This window comes from Centrocercus urophasianus, unplaced genomic scaffold (assembly GCF_019232065.1).
Source record: "Centrocercus urophasianus isolate 14NV4802_14NV808 unplaced genomic scaffold, USGS_Curo_1.0 seq_13, whole genome shotgun sequence".
Classification (NCBI taxonomy): domain Eukaryota; kingdom Metazoa; phylum Chordata; class Aves; order Galliformes; family Phasianidae; genus Centrocercus; species Centrocercus urophasianus.
The window spans coordinates 7,737,858-7,758,829 of NW_024884475.1; the positions used below are offsets into that span (position 1 = coordinate 7,737,858).

Below are 20,972 nucleotides of genomic sequence, written 5' to 3' on the forward strand. Positions count from 1 at the left end.
ACTAACCTGTATTTGTAAGTTGCACACTAAGGACTACATACATTTAAAGCCTGATGTTTCATCAAATTGAAACTACAGAGTGATGACTCAAAAATGATGGACTTCCAATTTAAGGTATTCAAGTAGTGTTTCCCAAGTGGCTCCATCAAGCAAATAGCAGGAAAAGAGAAGAGCCAGTATAATGTTACCAGTCAATCATTCGAATAAGAGCTGAGAAAAACAAGGTTTCACAAATAGTAGAAATTTCTCATTTTACCACTCTGTGGCAAAGTGTAAATGGTACCTTATCTCAGCGAGTAAATGTCTTGCTTCAGGTCAATGCCCTGGCAGGGGCAAATTTCTTCCCAAGGTGCTTTAATGGATGGAATGACACAGTGCTGAGACATAACCTGCAGTTCAAGGAATTATTTTGATAAAACCATGCTGGGAACTGACTCATCTGCTATTCTGAGAACTTGATGCTTTACAGAGAGAAGTAATTCTCAATGTACTAACCCAGCAAGTACTATGATCCTCGGACTCCTTCGCAATGGGAAGCACTCACACACCATTCAGTTTTGACCTCTCAAGATCTTACAAAATCTCTGGGTTAGAATCAAAGGTGTTTCTAATTTTCATTCTTCAAATTCATTGTGATCTGCAACATTTAACATTAAACCTAATTCCACGTAGATGACTGAGAAATTGTTTTAAATAAATCAGTTCATGTACCATAATACTAATAAATGTGAAAATAGTAATGGTCATGACAAATACATTCAGAGAGTTATCACAAACGTGCGAATGATTAATTAAAAAACATACATTAGGTGTTGTTCCTTCTTCTGAAATTCAAGGGCAGAAAATGCCCTATGACACTGAGAAGGGTGGGAACCACACTGAAAAGGACATCTACTACTAATCTTAAGATAAAAACATTTCAACACTAGTTATTTGTATTGCAAACAGAAAATAAAAAAACTTGGATGAATCAGCGCTGCATATTCCTCAAGACACACAGATGCAAACAAGTTGTTTTGTTTTTAAGTATCTTCCCAGTATTATCATCAATCAAGTTCAACAAACCAAAGTATATCTCTCTACCTTCTGTTTTTTTTTTCACTGAAGTGCAACATGTATAACTTTTTATCATGCATCTCTGCACACACAACAGAATGCAACACCAGAATAAGTGCTTTACTCTGTTAGATATCAGCCACACTAAAAGTGCAAGACAACATATCTGTTAATACAATACATTCTTATAATACTCTGCTGTTGACATGCAAACACCAAAACAAAACAAGGGATATCATTTTTGCAGGAAGCTACCATAACCACAGCAAACTGCAAAACAACACCTTCTTACTAATTGATACATTCTACTTGGCACCATGCTAACCAGTCAACTCACAGCATTTAAAATTCAAGATGCAAGATCTTCGGTTTTTATAAGTTAATTTACTGTAAGAAATGTGATTTTATCATCAGTGAAACAGTACGAAAGCAGAACAGTAAAAAACAACATTCAGAGTTGCAATTTATTTTTTACATCCTTGAAAACTGAAGTTCTCTGTATACGTGGAAAAAAACCCACCACAATAAGAATTATTGAAGTACCAGAGCTTCAGCTTATCTTGACTAATATTGCTATTATTGATAAGACAGAAAATACAAAAAATATCCATTAAAGCACATTCTCTAGGTAGAGTCCTTTTGTTTTGCCTGAATTAATTTACATACTGCAGTAAACTTGGAACTCTTTTGAAACAGTTCCAAAAATCGAAAATACAGACACAGATAGAAAGCACATCTCCTGTGTTACAATCAAGATCCAACAGAATAGAACCTCTCGAAAAAACAATCTGAGTTCCTAAGACTTGTGGCTCTATCATAAAGCAGCACTAGTTTAAAGGCAGTTCTCTCTCATAAACAAAACAGTAAAATTTCATAATATCACCTACTAAGCAAACACTAATTTAGCTGAAAATAAACAACCAAAAAAAATTTTTTTAAACAAGAAAAGGTAGTAGGTCAAGGGATTTCAGAAATATTCAAGCCTGATAGAAAGACTATGTCTCTATGAACTTAAGGAGATAGTTTTTATCTAGGTTGCAAATTATCTAGATTTCATACATTATCCAGATTGAAAATGAGCCATACATCTTACTAATACATTTAAAAATCAAGGACAAAATAGGAAGAGAAAAAAAAGAAATTTTAAGCATAAGGTTCAGAGCCTGTTTAGCTATATTTGCTGTGGGCACAAGATCTTTTTCAGAGGCATCATGTGAAAGAGCCCGTTTCACACAATGTAGCTGCTGCATTGCTTTCACATGCACAGCCTTACATGACAATTATTTTGATCCATCTGCCTCAAACACCACCATACTTCATCTGCAGCCCTTTCTTCTCCACTTTTCCCATGCGATATTTGATTAGCAAACACCTACACTTGGAATCCTTTCTAAAATACTGCTCTTTATTCTGTGTCCTTTACACAACAAATTCTTAAGGGGAAAAAAAAAAAAAAAAAAAGAAACATAATACAAATATATACTTTTTAAGCTGCTTACAATAAAATAATGCAAGATCTGAACAGCAAAGTCATTTTTGAAATAACATTTGCCTATGATCTGACCTATACTGTAGAACACTGAACATTAGAAATTGCAAAAATAGCTGCATAAAAAAAATAAAACTCAATCTTTTCTTTCTTGTCCAGCAACAGATTGTTTTAGTAACAGCAATCTGTTAGACAAATGAAAAGAAGAAATTACCAGGCATCAGACTGTATTAAGAGTCACAAGACAGTGAGTCATAACACAGCAAGCCAAGCAAACTGACCAAGGACTACGAGAGCTTGCATTTCTTGCATTCCTACAGCTAAAAGATTCAGAGAAGCTACTCTTTGAACAGAAAGGTCTGTCTAAACTGCAGTGAGCAAATAGGAACACCTGTGCACCTGCTGAGAATCGGGGAACAAGTTTTTACCTCCAGGGATAAAGCATCAAGAAGAAACTGTTCATCTACCCTTGTTACCAGAAAGCCTTCACTAGTATCAGCTGGGAAAGAGTTTGCCTAGGAAGTCTGTGGAATGTCCAATACTGGAGGTTTCTAAAAAGACAAGTCAGACAAGTTTGTGAAGGGTGGTTTAGGTACAGCTGATACCTCACAGAGAAGACAGACATCAATGACTTTTTAAGATACCCTTACACGTATATTTTTCCTCCAAGGTACTGAATTTTGGCTGTTTCCAGTTTGGTAGACTCAAACTCTGCATTTTTCTCTAGTGACTGTGCAGTAGGAAACCAAAGATAATCAAAGCATACAAAAGTATTAAAATTGTTTTTAACACAGTACACTGGCTGATGGCTCTTTCTCTGTGAAGAAAAAGAAAAAAACTGCACTTTTTCAGTTACTTTCTTTTCCTTCCCTTCTTAATCAACAGATTCAGGTAACTCGATGCTAATACTGTTACGTTGATCAGGGCACTACTCTTCATATTTACCTCAACTTGATCACCGATAAATTTTTTCTGCATTAAAGAAGTTTGGTACATTCCAACTAATAGTAATACAACAAATTAAAAAAAAAAAAAAGAAAGGTTGAAGCAAAACAAATTCTTTGCACAGGATTTACATTTTTTTTATATTCAGTGGAAATGATTTTTTATTACCATGGTCTCCGCACTTGCATTTCACTCAATTGACAGCAAGTGCTTACTTTTCATAAATAAATCCTCCTGAGCATGGTGAATCATGGACTCCAGGACTTTGCATTATGGCATGCTAGTTGCTGCAACAGGGAGGGTGTGTATGGAAGCATTTGTGCAAGAATGAAGTGCTTCACAAAAGCAGTTTACATTTCTAATTTATTGAATTTTATTGTTGAAAAAACTTATTGTACAATGGTATACATTGTGACACAAAGTCATATTTCTCAATTACTTTTCAATTTCTGAATTATTTTAACAAATAATAACAAATAAAGAACTAGATTTAGCTTGTCTTTGCAGTCTCCAATTCTTCCCCCTTCAAGTCTTGCATAAATTATAGCCACAGTTTCAGCAAATATTATGAGGAATCATTTCCTCAGTGAACTATATTATGCAACAAGAACTCAGAAACAGATTCATAATTTTGAAATACTTTACAAATAAATATCCTCTTCTGTTTGGTTCCTCAGGAGTTCCTCTTAACTCTAAAGCTTTTTATGTGAAGCAGATAACATTCTTTCCAATTAGCAAAGATACCAGCTGCTCTCACATAGCTTATTTACTAATTAAAAGTTATCAGATTTATAAAATATAAAAACTAAGCATCTACAAAAGATGTGGCTACTTTACACTGCCTGAAATGTTTCGGTGTTTCTCTCATTCTAGTGAGCTCCATGTGCAAAGAAAATCTTTCTAATGTGTTCTCATTTAAAAGAAACCATCAACAAACACTTTAATGAGATGAAATAGATTTATGAATAGCGTTTTCAAAGAAAATAGGTGTTAAACTAATAAAAGGCATATATCTACCAAAGTCATCTTAAAGGAATTCGACAATAAAAATTAATTCATACAATAAATAGCATTTAATGCACACAAAAATGCCAACTAAATCATGAATCACTTTCATTACCTGACAAGAACGAAACTGATTGACCAGCAGTGTGCATCTCTGTGGGTCTTTTCTTCCATCTAAACTGTCCAGTTCAGCTGCTACTTGATTTAGCTCCTCATCGGCATAGTAGAACTGAGCAAGGAGCTGCGGGTCTGTTCTCTGTGTAGAAGAGATGCATAGAATGTTGCGTTACAGAACATTACGTTACTTCTGCACAATTAAAAACATACGCCAGTGAATTATATTGATTGGAATTTATTTTTTAAGTCATTTAAGACAGATTAGTAGAGCATCAGCACAAAAAGAATGACACTGAGACATTTACATACACTTACAAAATCTTCCTACCTTGAAGAAAAAAATCTCTCTTCCAACAAAGCGGGTATTATTAAACTACTGTTATCTCCAAAACCATCCTGGCATTCTCACTCATGGTGGCATAATTGCCTAGTGGACAAACAACTGAATCACAAGCTTTGTTTATTAAATAAAAGCTTGCTTCAATTTTGGCAAAACAAGAGAACAACCACCACCTGCTGCCAACACAAAGCCATGCGAGGGGCCTTCAGGAGAAGCTTCTACATCTGCTGGTTGGACTCATGACCACTGCAGTGACTCCTGAAATCCAACCATCAGCAGAGATTTATGGACACTGGTGAGATCTGCCTGAGCATTCTCTTCTAGGCTAAGTTGTCCAGCTCTCTCAGGCTCTCCTCAGCAACAGAAATGGTGAGAGCACAGAAAGTAACGTGAAATATCACGTATTCATAAAATACAACTCTGGCAGAAAAAACCCTTTGGGCTTTTGCATTACACAAGCATTAAACCTACAGAGCTGTACAGTCACACAGTTAACCACTGTGAGACCTGGTCTCATTAGTGATGCTACAGACCGCCTCGCCGGTGCATGCTGCATGGTTTCTCAACTAGCAATTTAATAGCACAACAACAACAGCCTTCCCTGAAAGCAAACACACCAGCTCCTGTTCCTACATGTCCTACTTATGCATGAATATAATGATTTTAGGCTATCTTTCAGCTTTTCTACATTGGTAGTTCACACCATTTGAACTGGGAGGCAAGTCAGAAATACTTTTTAAGTTGATGAAACATAGTAATGAAAGTAAACGTAATGAAAACTAGGATTTTTTTTTTAAGCAGGAAACCAGTTGCTTACTACAAAATAAATGACAGAAAGCCTTGGCAATCTTTAGATTTTTCCTCTGCATTCTTTCAATGTTGTCTTTTATTAAGCAGCTACAGTACACTGAGCATAAACTGTGAGACATTTAAATTTCAGTTTCATTAAAGCCTTGATAGAAAAACACTCAGGGAGAGAGATAAAGCTTGTAGTACACGGGGAATAAACAAAATCTAGAATTAAGGACACTATGGAGAGACCTACAACTGAATTACTTAATTTTGTTGAGTTTAGCACAAAATTCTCACAGCTCCCTTAACCAATTATTTTTATTATATATGGTGTTTACATTTTCCTTTAGTATTTACTGACATCAAGAAAACTTTCTAGATAAAATCGTTAACCGAAGACACAGGAATTCATGCATGGAAGTGTGGCAAAACACAACTTATTTATATGCATCTAAATTGCACTGCAGAAGAAAAATAAGGCAATTTGTTGAGTGGTTCCAAGCTAAAAAAGCAAATGTAAGACCAAGGCAGTTAGCTCCCATGTGGCTGATATTTTAAATCGGAGAAACAAAAGTTTTAATTGAGTTCTCTCGCCTGTGTTATGTTTGTTGTGGATTAGTATCGTGATCTTTGATTAATTGTGTCAATCATGTGGGACCTGACAAACCTGCATGAGATTTTAAATCTCCTAGCAGGGAGGCGTTTAAAGTCGATGCCCACAACTTTCTAAATTCAATTTGTTCCAACCAGTATGAGAGAAGAGGTAGCACCATACTCTGTGCCAATTTTTGCTTTCAGTTTGTGCAAAACGTGGTTCAAATGATTCTATCAGAATAGATTACTACTCACTGGCAGAGTAACAGTATTTCTCATCTTCAACTGTTCAAGTTAATAGAAAAACTACATTTAAGTGCACCTAACAAAGAACCTATCGCTTAATATTCTATTTGTTTCCAGAATTAACCACATTTACAATCAAATTTGTTCACCTAGATTTTTGTTGTGACTAGCTGGATTCATCCCCTAGGTATTGGATCTTGCCTTTTTCCACCAGAGCATCATGTGTTGCAGCTACTTCTGTTATTTTCGTATCCACAGACTGCAGGAACCCTTGTTGCCACATTGCCCTTGTACAACCTGTACAGATCTTTGTTCCTGTTCTGTTGGGGTGGTAACAGATAAAAAACATAGCCAAACACCAGCCTGAGCCTGAGCTCTTCACATAGGAGTCTCCTCCACTGTACAAGAACATCTTGTATTCCCTCTGATGTTTTTCTGCATTTCACAAGTCATATTCTAAAAGATTCAGCCCACCAAGTGATGCAGGTTATCCTCATGTATCCTCATAATTGCCAGCATGTGACATACCAATGCAGGACTGCATTCACCACAGATTCAAAATCAGTTTTTTTGTGCACTGGTAATTATTTATTATCCTCATTTATAAGATATACATCAGGTATTGCTCCAGTCAATACAAAGATAGGAATTGGATATCATCAGTTACAGTACTAGTTCATTATTCCTTCTATTAGGAAAGATCACTCACAGAATTTTTTTGATGTGTGCATTCTCACCCAACAGCACACACACTTATTTCTTATTAGGCATTACTCTTCATTCTCAGCTCATTGGGTCAGAGATTTAATGCAGAAGGCTGCCTGCCATTGACAAGTTCAGTACTGAACAGCCCACATGAGAAGCTGTATTAACTACCAAACTGGTTACATACAGATTTTACCAGCAAATCCCCACCTAGATTACGGCAGTTCAGTTTACTGCACAATAAATTCTGATTTCATTTTTAAAAGGATTTACATCGACTATAAGAGAGTGGTAAAAGGAAAACACCTTAGGTTTAAGTAAGCTGTCAGATACAGGTTATTAGATAAGTAACAGGTCTGTAAGATTACACGATGTCAGTTGAAAAGATGCTATTCTCATATCTTGTAAACAAGCTGGCCTTTATCAAAAACAGAAGTTGTCACTTAAAAAAAGCAAAAAGTGTAAGCAGACTGAAAAAAGAAGAAATTCTAGCTCACACATCCTAACACAGGACAGAAGCTAGCAGCCAGACGGAAAACAGATACTATAAAGAGAAGACAAGGTGCTAAGAGTAATCTCAAACCAGTCAGTAATTCCAGAATTGTTTTCAAAATCAAGTTTCCAGAAATAAGGATTTTTCTAGTACAGAATTTCCTTGTTTTGAAACAAGATTTGAAGTATCTTCTGTATGATTTTCATGTCACCTTTTGAGCATACTGCTTTTTTTTTTTTTTTTCCAACTAGCTCACATAAAATATGCATGGTCTTATAAATATAACAGACAGCAGCCCATAAGTTGAACACCAAGGAACATTTTCCCCAGATTTCTATGGTCCTTCATAGAGGATTTTAAGTTCCTCTATACAAATGAAGTCTCCACAACCACCATCAAAATAGAGAGGGAAGATGTCATCAACACCAATAAGCCAAAGAATAGACTGAAACAAAATGAACCAGAGAGATGAACAAAATCCTAGCTAGTGATACTGTTATTTCCTGATTCTCCAGAAAATAACATTCATCATGTTTGAATTGCTGATATAAAGGTTTCAGAACAACAGATAAAGCCCAACCCTGCTTAAATAAAGTTCACGGACTTGATATGAAAAGCTCCTTGTTTGTCCTTTTGAAGTTCTTCAGTATCTTAAATATTCACAGCTCTCCTACATGCTCAAGCTCTGATCTGACCCTAATCGAATGAAACTACAAAGAAATTTTTTTTTTTTATAATTTAATTATTTTTACCTTCTTCTGATGGTTAATCTAGATAGCTTTTTTGACAAGGGAACCCATAAGCCTACACCCACTGGGGAAACTTTTCCAATAGCATTTGTTAGTGGTAAAAGCTACATTTTACATACATTTTATCACACATTAAAAAGCGACTCCATCCACAAACATCTACTGTAGGAGGCAATGCAACAATCTACAGGATTATATTGGGTAAAAACAGTCAGTCCCCATAGGATAATTTTAACTGCGATAGATGCCAGGTATGTTGCCCTTCCATAGCCAGGATCAGTTAAACATCAACTCTAGTCTGCTACAGCTGATGGGATTTTACTAGCTGACATGAGAAGCTGTAAGATACGGTGTTTGCATCAGCACAACTGTTATATCTATATGGCCTCCACTGCTCCCCATTCAGGAATGGGATGGGCAGTATAAATGTCTGTTACTGAAGGCCAAGTTGTCAGCCTAAATCTGTTGCCTACTGTGTTTTGGGGCAAAGGAAACAAGTGGATAGTCACGAAACTAGGCAAACAGGATCAACCTCGAACTTTCCATTCTCTGGAACAAATATAGCAGTTACTGGACTTTGCCAAATAGGAACAATTACTGCATGGCACAGAAATCAGAACAAGGTACCCACAACTGAAAGTACATTGGCTTTGAGATGAGAATTTGAAAATGCTATAAGTAAAAACATCAGCCCTGTTCTCCAGCACACAGGTAATATTCTGTAACATTTTAGAAAACAACTCACTATACACCATATGCTTTGTGTATCACAAGGCAGATCTAGGTGCTAAGAATTTAAGTATGGCCAGTTCTACATCTCAGAAGTGACGTTATGTTTTCAAAGCCTAAAACAGATGTTGCACATTACTAGTTTTAAACTCATTAAACTTATTTAAGACTTATGTTTAAAAAAAAAAAAAAAAAAAAAAAAAAAAAAAAAAAAAAACCCACAAAACTTGAGGTTTGGTTTCATTCTTTTTCTGAAGTAAAAGGATTTAGGCTCAAACTCCCAAACGTATCCATTGTAAGCACGAAAAATAATGGAATCCTTAGAGTTGGAAGGGACTTTTAAAGGCCATCTAGTCCAACTCCCCTGCAGTGAGCAGGGACATGCACAGCTACATCAGGTTGCCCAGGGCCTGGGCCAGCCTGGCCTTGAAAGTCTCCAGGGACGGGGCATCAACCAGATCTCTGGGCAACCTGTGCCAGTGCCTCACCACCCCCACTGTAAAAGACTTTTTCCTTTCATCCAACCTAAATCTCCCCTCTTCAAGCTTGAAGCCACTTCCCCTTGTTTTGCCGCCACAGACGCTGCTAAAGAGACTGTCTCCTTCTTCCCTGTAGCTCCCCTTTAGATACTGAAAGGCTGCTGGCAGGTCACCTCACAGCCTTCTGTTCTCCCAGGCTGAACAGCCCCAGCTGTCTCAGTCTGTCCTCATAGGAGAGGTGTTCCATCCCTTGGATCATTTCTGTGGCCCTGCTCTGGATGTGCTCCAACGGCTCCATGTCTCTCCTGTACTGAGGACTCCACATCTGGACACAGCACTCCAGGTGAGGCCTCACCAGTGCAGAGCAGAGGGGCAGGATCACCTCCCTTGCCCTGCTAGCCATGCAGCACAGGGTATGGTTGGCTTTCTTGGATGCAAGGGCACATTGCTAGCTCATGTCCAGCTTGCCATCTACCAGTATCTCCAATTCTTTTTCAGCAAGGTTACAGTCAATTCTTTCACCCACTTTCACTCAGCTTGTACTGGCAATGAGGGTTGCCTCCACCCAGGTACGAGGCCTTACGTTTGGATTTGTTGAACCTCTGCCCACTGCTCAAGCCTATCTAGGTCCCTCTGGATGACAACCTGTCCCTCTGGTGTGTTGACCGCACCCCACAGCTTGATGTCATCAGCAAACTTTGCTGAGGGTGCACTCAACCCCACTGTCAATGTCAGTGATAACGACATTAAAGACTACCAGTCCCAGCACCGACCCCTGGGGAGCACTAGGGGGACTCATCACCGATCTCCATCCAGACCATAAATGGACCTTGAGTGACCAACACTTATTCAATTGAAGCACAACTACACAGGTCACTGATGCACTAGCAAGCTTGATTGACAGATGACTTATTCCAAAGATTTCAGGCATTTCTTCAAAAGAGCATTGCCATTACATCGTTACATAGCTTCATCGTCACCTCCTCTACAAGGAAGCATACACACATTCTCTCCTCAGACAGATCCTTTGAAATTTTTTCATGCTTTATAAGTAGTAATAAATACGAACAAGAAAGAATCACTCTCTAAAAGGTGGATGAGTCAATATCTGACATCTGATACTTCATTTCAAATATTACAATTTTTAATAGCAACAATACATATTCACATTAAAGGAAAAAGGGTCTCAGCAACTCAAAACATGCAAGTTTCTTGTTATTGTTGTTGTATTTATTAAATCTACCAGCTTTACATCAAGAGCTACCTGTTAAAAAAGGGGAAATTATTCCCCCATGGTTTGTTATGTAGAATGTATGAAGCCTTAAAAATAATAGAAATGCATTTTTAAATGAATTTTCTTGGCTTTCTGATGTTGCACATGCATAAAAAAAAAGTCCAAGATGAGCCCAACAATTACCAATTGGATGTAAGAATTCATTAAAAAAAAAAAAAAGCAAGCACTGTGGGAAAAGCTACAGTCTGGTTAAAGCCTTACCAGCTGCTCTGTGTTTATCTATAGAATATCATTAGACAAGCTAGAAAGACAGGTAAACAGGTTGTTAGCACAAAAGAAAAAATGCTAGCAGTGCCTTAAGCAAAAAAGTCAGTGAGATAAAATAACAAATTATTGGAAAACAAAAAATCAGGTGAGTTTTTCCAATACTAGCAACACTCTTCAAAAACCACATTTAAATTCTATGTCTCCACTACAGAATGGTAATACGAGAGCAATATCAGCCAAAAAAAATAGTCAGATAGGTTTCGCTGAACTAGAACAGCAAATATTTGAGACTGCCACAGTCAGATTTCACTCATGATGGATTAAGTCACTGTACACAGCTTCTATTTTTGTGTGCTCATAATACTAATCTAGAGAAGCATGTACTCAAATTCATATTTTCTTGGGGAAGCACATAAGCATATGCTTAACATGTGTTACTTAAGCTTTTGGACACGCACTCTGCTGAACAGGAGTGGACCGCAGCTGAACCACAGCCTCTATATCTAGGAAACAAACATAACCTGAGGAAGAAGAAATGGTTTTGCTGTGGGGATATGAAGACGTCAGGCAGTGATGGAACAGCCATGGAAAGCATGGTAACTTCCAGGGCTGCTTCCTCCCTGAGCCCACTTGCCAGGGATTTCTATTTCCAGGGTTGTCTCCTGCTAAAAACAAAGACAACTATGAGGAGCCTTAGGGAGAGCAAGAAGTCATTTCCGTCTTTATTCTGACCTGTGAGCTTTTTCATCCTATTTCCTCTGCTTGGGCTATTGAGGAGCAATAAAGCAGCCAGGTGGGAAGCTACGCCAGCCATGGTGCACCCACCAACTCTACAGCCCTTCCTGCTGTCACAGCCCACCTCCTTCAGTTTACCTTAGGATAATCATCATTCTTTCTCATCTACTGCAAGAACATCAAGCTTAAAAGGACAACCAAGCATTTAGAAAGAACAAATTCAGCTTGTTGAGAAAAGCACCAAAACAGGCAGACCACTCTTTAAATGCCTTTATGCAGCTTGCTTCAGATTTCTCTGTTTGTATTTGCAGTTACAGGTTACACTAAGCACCCTTTCAAACAAAATTGATTCTGCCACATTTTTAGTCATCTGCTACCTATCACAAGGAAAATCACACATTTAGTTCCCTGGGCTTCTGGAGCTACAGGACCCTCCTTAACATAAGGATGGCATTTGAAAGTGGCATTCAACTATTTTTCCCCTGATAATATGAAACCCTCCACCTTGCTAAGTTCCATTTACACATGCAATAAATGACTTAATATTCCACTACGGTTGTTAAAATGTTTTACGAATCTTTTCGAGTATTTATAAAAATTCCCAAACACTGAGATGAACCATGACCCCACTCTTGCAGGTCTTCAATGTCTAAATCTTCCTATTATTTTCTACAAGCTTTTTTCTCTCCTAAAAATCAAATTTCTATTATTAAACAAACAAAAAATAAACACGTGCACATTTTAAGAATTGTTTTGCAGTCTGTCTGAAAAGCTCCATCTCGCTCTACGTTGCTATATCAGGATATTTTTTTCTCCTCCCAGGTCTGCAAGTTCTGCAGTCCCAGTGCTTTGCTCATGCTCAGCAGCCCTGGTTGCATGCCAGCTTTGCCTCACTCTTCAGTACCAACCTAGTTTGAACAACCTGCCACATACAGTATTTTACTTTTGAATCAAGAAATAAATGTCTTAGTTAATCAGGGCATAGACAAATTACCAGCAAGAGGGAAACCTGACCCAGCAGCAAGCTCAAGCACGCTGACTGTAAGAGTTATTACACAGTCCCTCTTGAGTATGAGCAGGCATAGAACATTCCTTAGGTTTCTTTATATTGCAAGTGCATCCTTATTTTTCTTTGCCTCAGCAGATTTGCTCATGATTAATCTGAGGTGTTCTGTACTATATTTTAATAAAAGAACAATCATCTGCTTAAAGTTGCTCATTCATAAACTTGTTTGTCTGGTAGGATGCTCTCAGTAAGCCCAGGTTGAACACCTTGCCAGATGAGCAGAATTTAACTACCTTGGCATCATATCACTACCTCAATCAATCACTGCAACAAAAAGATTTCATCAGAACTTTATTCTTAAATGCACCTGTTCGAGCCCAGCAATGAAAGCAACCAGGCACTCATCACAAAACCCTCTCCCAGCTGCTGCCTTCTATCTGACAATAACTTCAAATGAATGTCTGCCTAAGTAAAACTTTTGATCTTATTTCCACTATTTCAGCTAAAGAACACAGACAAGTAGCTCTGAATGCCATCATCTGTCATACTGGGTTTGTTTTTGAGATAATAGCAAGCTTCAGTTGGTGTTTGTCCATGCTCAGTACGCAGGCATACAAAAAGCATATATTTGCTGGCAAGCAGTATGCTAACTGGATGATGCTGCATGGCAGTGTGATCACCCATGTCCCTGCTCAACCACTGCAGAACTGAGTGTTTTTGCTCCAATAAGGCTTTCTCTGGTTCACTCAGACCATGTCCTCATGGTCTGCCTTTGGCACACAGAAACCTCTCCTGGGAAAGAAGTGGATTTTTGTACAGCTATTCTTGTCTTATGTTTTCCATGCTAGCTCAGGCGCACAGTTTTTGTTTGACCATTTCACCTCATCAGCATGCAGATGCTGGGTAAACTGCATCAGGCTTAGCTGTTCTCCCAGCCCATCCCCCAACTTTAGCAGGTTCCTTTTAAGGCAGGACACAGAACACACAAGAACTAAGCAACGGTACAACATGAACACTTTCCTGATATATGTTTTCCTGGTCAATTTTAAATTCACTATTGAAAAGAAAATAGAATGATAGGAGTGTTTGAGTTGGAAGGGACTTTTAAAGGTCATCCAGTCCAACTCACCTGCAATGAACAGGAACACCTATAGCTCCGTCAGGTTACACAGAACCTGAAATAAAGAGAAACAGAAGACTTAAAGAGAAAAATCTCTAGCTGTCATATATGCTAGGATTTCAAAACCATATATTGCCTCTTCAGGCAAGATCAATTTTGAGACCTGCGTGCTTCCTGTTTAGGCAAATACAACAATCCAGCACAATTGTAGCTCTACCTATTTAACCAAGAGATAATTGATTTTCCTCATTCCAGAAAACAATTGTCAGAAAAGACGTAATACATACCGCCTACACTCTCTATTGATCAGCAGTATCATTTTCACATCACAGCTACATACTTTCAATGTTCCCCTTCAGCAGCATTTTTCAAATTTTGGGCTGCCAAGTATTTTCTTCAGTATGCTATATGACAGAAGAGCCAGAGGCATTAATTGCAGAACTGCTTCTGAAAGCAAGGAAATGCATTACCAGTAGTGCTTATTTTAACGTTTACAGTGCTCTGGCAAGAATATGATTCAGACTAGTTTTAGTTTGCTATATTTGATAATGGCATCAAGAAAAAGAACAACAACCCACTACACTGGAGACACCAATAAAAAAGAAAAGTGATCTTCGAAAAGAGTAGCATGATTAGTTAACGCAAAAAACTCAACTCCCACAATAACAACAACTTCCATTTCCAAAGTAGACACCTGCTGGTGGTCTTTACAGAAGATAGCAGTAACCTTCAGCTTCCAAAGCTGAGCTTTCTTCTCACCCCAGGCAGACTGCTAAAATGAACCCTTTCCAAGCACAGTACCAAAACTGGAGGCTGAACTGTTATTTTTCTCCCACATAATGGGACGAAGAATTTCTGTGCTTCCACAGCCTCGGGGAAGAACACCTACTGGAATATCTGCAGCTTACATTTCAACAGCACTACAGGTCAAAAAAGTTAAACTGTTTTACTATAGAGATTGCATTTGATATAAAGCTCCACGTATGTGCAGTCTCGGATCAAAGTTATGTATTGCTTTTCAATTGAAATAACAGAACATTTTTCTATGAATAAAACAATCAGCATACAGTCAACAAAGGGTCAAAAAGTTTTGACATTTCTGAAGTCAGTTATTAACTATTCTCAGTAACTTCATGACCACTCTGCAAATAGATGATATTAGGTGAATTCATTCAATATGCACTTGTTCTGCATACAGTCATGCAATCACATTATTTGGTCAGAACAAGAAATATTGTTCCAGAACAAACAAAAATAAGTTATTTCCCAGTCTTCCATTTTTTCCAGCTTAAGACTTTGTGTTACAAATGCAGAAGCAGAGGCCACAATGTGGATGTAATTTCCACTGTGATCTTCACTTGAACCAGATAGCAGTTCACCCTTATTCCTACAGACACTCAGATGTTCTAACAAAGAGGTCAGAGAAAGGAACTGCAGAGAGACCAGCCACATTAGTCAGGAGCATGGTGGTTCTGTCTGAAGGTGAGATACATCTGCTGGAACCTGTCAAAGTTAACACGGCCATCCTTGCTGTCTCAGAGAACACTCAAACAAGCTGCCTGCTTCGGCATTAAGCTCCAGCTTCCTCAGCCCTTTCACTTCTGCTCCTCCCAGCTGTGGCTGATAGTGACAGACATGAAGCCCAGGGGTGATCTTCTGCAGCCAGCAGGTTCAAAGTAGGGAAGAGTGCAGAATGTAATTGTATTTAGAACTTCAGAGACCACCGGTGATTTTCAAACAAAATCTCAGTGCATTATTAGACACAAGAGAAATGCTTTTTATAGATATGACCAAACATGAGGAGAGAAGTACTTAAAGGGTACCCATATCATGCACTCATATAGATAACTGCAAACACTCATCAATTAAACAAAAAGTCTTACAGTAAAACGCTTTATTATTCTTCCAAGCAGTTAGCTTACCTAATTAGGCAACAGTTTCCTGATACACTGAATATTTCACAGTTCTAAAGCCACATGACTTTTCCCTTTCAAATCGAAGAGAAATTCCTTGTTCTCCATCAAAGAAGAAGCTGTGGGGGCTGACAGATTTTTTAAACTACTGATATACATGTCAATACAGCAGAACGTGGTGGGGAGGGGGAGGCTGGTTCTTGTCAATTGTTTTCCTTGATATAATTTCTTACATTCAGTTATCAATCATATGTATTGGAAATCATTACAGTTAGATTAAAACAGAATATATGCAATTAAAGTCTCTGCTGAGAAAGACACCAGCTTCAAAGAATGATGTTATCATAACCCAAAATTGCACTGAGATCACAAGTACTATTCAAAATCATGACTAACGCATAATTACAGCATGTGTGCAGAAACAATTTTTATTCATTTACTTTTTTGTTTATTTATTCGAGAGGAAAAGAAAGTCCAGAATTAATCAACTGGAGATGACAGACAGAAGAATATAGCCTGGAATTTATCATGACTGGGTATACACATCGTTTGGAGGGATATCAAAGATGATTTGTAGTCAGCAAAACACAATTATGGTTTTGAAATGGACCGAAAACAGCAGCGTAAATCAAGCAGGCATTATACTTCTGCCCTCCAAGCAGCTACTGCTCAGTGGCTGGCAGCAGCACCTGCAACAGCACTGGGCAGCTCCCCACGAGTCCTACACAAAGGAACAGGAATTCACTACTGGAAGGGAAAAAAAATTACCAATGAGATTGTAAAAGTACTGACTGATTACAACACGGTGACACATTTCTGGGATATATGTTTATACACTTATTCCATATATAGAAAAATGGTATCATGTAAAGCAAAATAATCTGTTGGAAAAAAATGTATGGCAAAAGAAGTGACTTCTAGGCTGAAATGAAATGACTTCAATTCATATGAATATGAATTGTTTCAGAAAGATTGGCTTGAGATGGATACTCTCTGGAATTAAATTTAAAAAAATCATTTCAGAAACCACAGAAAATATAGTTCAGCTCATCACAGGATGCTCGGGTGCTACAACAAGGAAAGCAGTAAGAACCTGAAGTACAGGGTACAAAAGCACAAACACACAATTGGGTGTAGACAGAAACTAACAATGACATTGGCATGGAGAAAAGTGCAAACACAGAAATGAAAAGATGGATTTATAAGCTCAACATAAACCTCACCTCTTCAAATGTTCAAATCCCATAGCAAACTACCCCCTCTTGCCCACTTGTAACTTCTGAGGACCAAGCAGACCATCAGATAATCAGCTGTTAAAGCCAGCTTCTAAACCTATGTTTAACTCAACCATTATAGAAAATCCTTGAGTAAATGAGGCAACTTTAATTACAAGAGTTACACTAAGAGCTCTTCTATGTATGCTACTGTCTTTGCAAAAGACAATTTCAAGAAAGCTATGCAATTTATTTTATTCCACAGAGGAGGAAGTGTATCACCTGTGAAGCGAGACCCACCAAATTACCAGAATCATAGAATCATAGAATCAGAAAAACCATTACAAACAGCTTCATTTCCCAGGAAATATCTTCATTACAGAAAACACAAAACACCATGAGACTGCTAGGACTCCTGATGATTACGTATGTTTCTCACCAGAAAGCAGTTTGCAGTTGTGAAGTGCAGGTGAACCTGCCTTCCATGCTCCATGTTTCTAGAACAGAACCCAAGGGGAAATGGGAGAACTTTCTCACTTAATTACACTTAATTTCTCTCTAGACATATTACATACAAATTCGTTTTACAGCAATCAGAGAAAAATATATTGCACACAAAATTTGGAAAACCACTGTTTAAAATAAGTATTTTTTTCCCCTCCATTCTGTGCAGGCCAGCAGTGACTGAGCGCTGCTCCCCAGGCATCACCCCCTGCAACAGATGGGAACGCTCTCCTGCAGAGTGCTGTCAGGCACTTCAGCAACGAAATGTATGTAGCAGAAGACACAACTCTCACATACTGAGGAATTTATTCTGCCTTGCAGTGGGAGATGTACAAATAAAGGCTTGCCCTAGTGCATTTCACTGCGAGCATCAGTATATTCAGGTTTGGTGGTAAAATATTTAAGATTTGAGAGGTGAGGTAAAAAGTTTATCTATCTAAAAAAAAGCAGGGCTTTTGACCAAAAGCAGCAGGTTGTTTCCAGTCCCCACTTCTGCACTAAGATAATTCTGAGTGTACCATGGAGAAAGGCTCCATCCACCAAGAGCCAACTTTCTATATTGCCAAACATCTGCTGTATGATTCCTTCTCGGGAATGTGTCACAGCAAGCTCCTCAAGCCCATTCCTGAAAGATGTAGACACCTTGCCCTGTTAACACAGAAATAATTGTCTAGAACCCCTAGGAGGGATATCTGCCTTTATTACATTTTTCTTTCTTCATTTTCTCTTCCCATAAAGAAATGGGTCTTTGTGATCACATGGCAGAGAACAGAGGAGCAGAGGGGAGATGCTGTCCCAGTGATCTCTTGCTATGAACATCAAGCTTCTATCTGACCAGTCTTAAATTGTACTGTTATGAGACACTTAGAGCCCTGATATCCTCTGACACAGAAAACTGGAATTTAGAAAGGACATTGCCCTTACCCAAGCAACTAAATCATGTCACTTCCCAGAAAAATATTGGGGCCAGAAAATAGTTATCATAAGAGGTCAGTGCTTAAAAGTGACAACATAACAAAACAAATACATAAAGCAAGCTTTTTGCTCACTCCCTGGAACAGCACAAAGTCTCTCTTGGGATTCTGAAAAGCAGCTGCAGCATGTGTGAACCTGCTCGGGCTGACTGGTCTTCCCTGCTCTCTGAATCAGCCCTGCAGATGTGAAGCATGTCAGCCTGGGTACAGCAGGATGTGGAGGTGTAATGCAGAGTAAACATGCACACAAAGTTCAAACCTCACACAGGATCCTATTCAATAAAGGAAGTGGATGGATTTGTTAGTTTCTGTCTACACCCGATTGTGTGTTTGTGCTTTTGTACCCTGTACTTCAGGTTCTTACTGCTTTCCTTGTTGTAGCACCCAAGCATCCTGTGATGAGCTGAACTATATTTTCCGTGGATTCTTAAATTATTTTTTTAAATAATCCAAGCCTTTATTTGGATTTGACTATTGTCAAACAAAGCCAATAGTTTGCAATTAAAAATCAAGTCATTACAGCCATCTCCATTTTTTTTTGGCTTGTCACTAGAGGTGCTTTCATTAAACACTGAATTATTCTCTCCACAGTTAGCTCAGAACTGCTAGGAAGGCTCAAAACCAGCAAACAGACAAAAGAAACAAATTGATTCTCAGCAGGAGTCACATCCCTAACTGGAGACAGCAGCCTCAAAAAATTAAATCAATTATGTTCTGAAAGTTACACATCCAAAATGTGGCCTTCTACTAAATACACACCTCACATGAGAACTGATAATTAGTTGTTGTCTGGGAGAGACAAATCTAACCTGGTAGGGCAACAGTGACATGCCGAGGATAGCAGACAAGATGTCTGTATTTCAACAATTCAGTATCTATACTTTGTTTCCACATTTAAAAAAAAAAAAACAAGAATTGCTGCTTTCTCTTAGTGCAAAAAAAAGCATGGGCTTTCTTTCCCCACTCCAGCACAGTGATGTCACAGAAGTTCCACAGCCCCTAGCCCAGCACGGCCAAAAACTTCACCTAGACTGGCCCAACCTGCACTGAGGATTTCTTCCCATTTGTAAAATCAGCACTGTTCATAGCTGGGAAGAGAATCAAAACAAGTGCTTTTCTCAGACTTAGGTTTGACAGTCAGCTTGTGCCAAGGAAAATCTTGCTGAAGCACAAACAGTCTCAGCACCTCAGGCAGAAAGAGGGAAAAACATCAAGTTGAGCAGTCCAAAGGAAAACTGAGCACTGGTGCAGATTACACCACATTCTACTGAGGACTGAATATTAAGGAGGTGTTCTCACCCAGACATCACAGCTCTGCATGAAGGCTGTCCGGCCCCACATGAGACTGTGCCAACAAAATGAACAATTCTGCATGACAAATTTCAGCCAGGAACCTACAAATGCAAATGCTGACTTCCAAACTTCAATATTATAGGTGGCTTAGCTATCCCCAAAAGCTTCTATTTCTGAAGATGTGCTCATTCATAGAAGCTTTTCCTCCCCAATCTCCCCATACATCCCCCAGGCTTACCCTGGAGATGGCAGCCTTCTGCTGACACATCTTTTCTCTTCAAAAAGTTATCACAAGTGGAAAATTTGATCATCATGCTTGACAGCTCCAAACCATGCATGGAATAGCAGTCTTGGCTTATCCTCCAAAAAGCTTACATGGGACAGCAAGCATGGTGTGGAGCACCAAGGTTACTTATAAAGAGAAGTAGCACTCACTCTCTAGGGAATCAGACATGTTACTTGGATTGGCCATAGTCATAATCTTGCCCAGATAGCCCTGCACCAAACACAAACAAGATGAACATGAACTGAGATCAAAGCATTCAAGTCTAAATCACTGGAAGTACAACGACAGAGAAAATGGCAAAGAGAGGGAGAGAGGGAAGAAGGAATCTCCTGGAAACTGCATCTACTGCCAGGATAAGGTAAGATGAAGAAAAACTTGGATTAAGTCTATATTCTACCTGTAATATAGCTCAACTTCTGCCAAAAACATTCAAAAAATTAAAAAAAAAACAAACAACAATATTTAGTTGTATGGTCTTTGCATTGATTCAAATAAAAAAAAAAATTCCATGGATTCATCATGAAAGTAAAACAAGTGAAAAGCAGATCCTCGATTAGGGGGAGGCAAGAAGAAGAGTAATCTAGTCAGTGGAGTTTACTTGGTAGTAAACATAGGGAATTTTAGTGGTAACTGTGCACTGTGAACGTACACACTGAATTTGTTCTTCCTACTGCATTGAAACAATCG

The 20,972-nt window shown here is 38.4% G+C and overlaps 1 protein-coding gene across 5 annotated transcripts in view; it reads right to left on the reverse strand.

Moving 5' to 3' along the window:
• The window catches only part of ZFYVE28 (zinc finger FYVE-type containing 28), a 145,796-nt gene that overhangs the window by 70,685 nt on the left and 54,139 nt on the right, over positions 1-20,972 (reverse strand). For 4 of the 5 annotated variants that reach the window (XM_042811954.1, XM_042811952.1, XM_042811953.1 and 1 more), the window contains exon 2: positions 4,611-4,751. In XM_042811954.1, coding sequence (XP_042667888.1) covers positions 4,611-4,751 — 141 coding nt within the window. Of the gene's footprint in view, positions 1-4,610; positions 4,752-20,972 lie in introns of those variants that run through there. The other variant, XM_042811956.1, reaches the window with a different exon arrangement.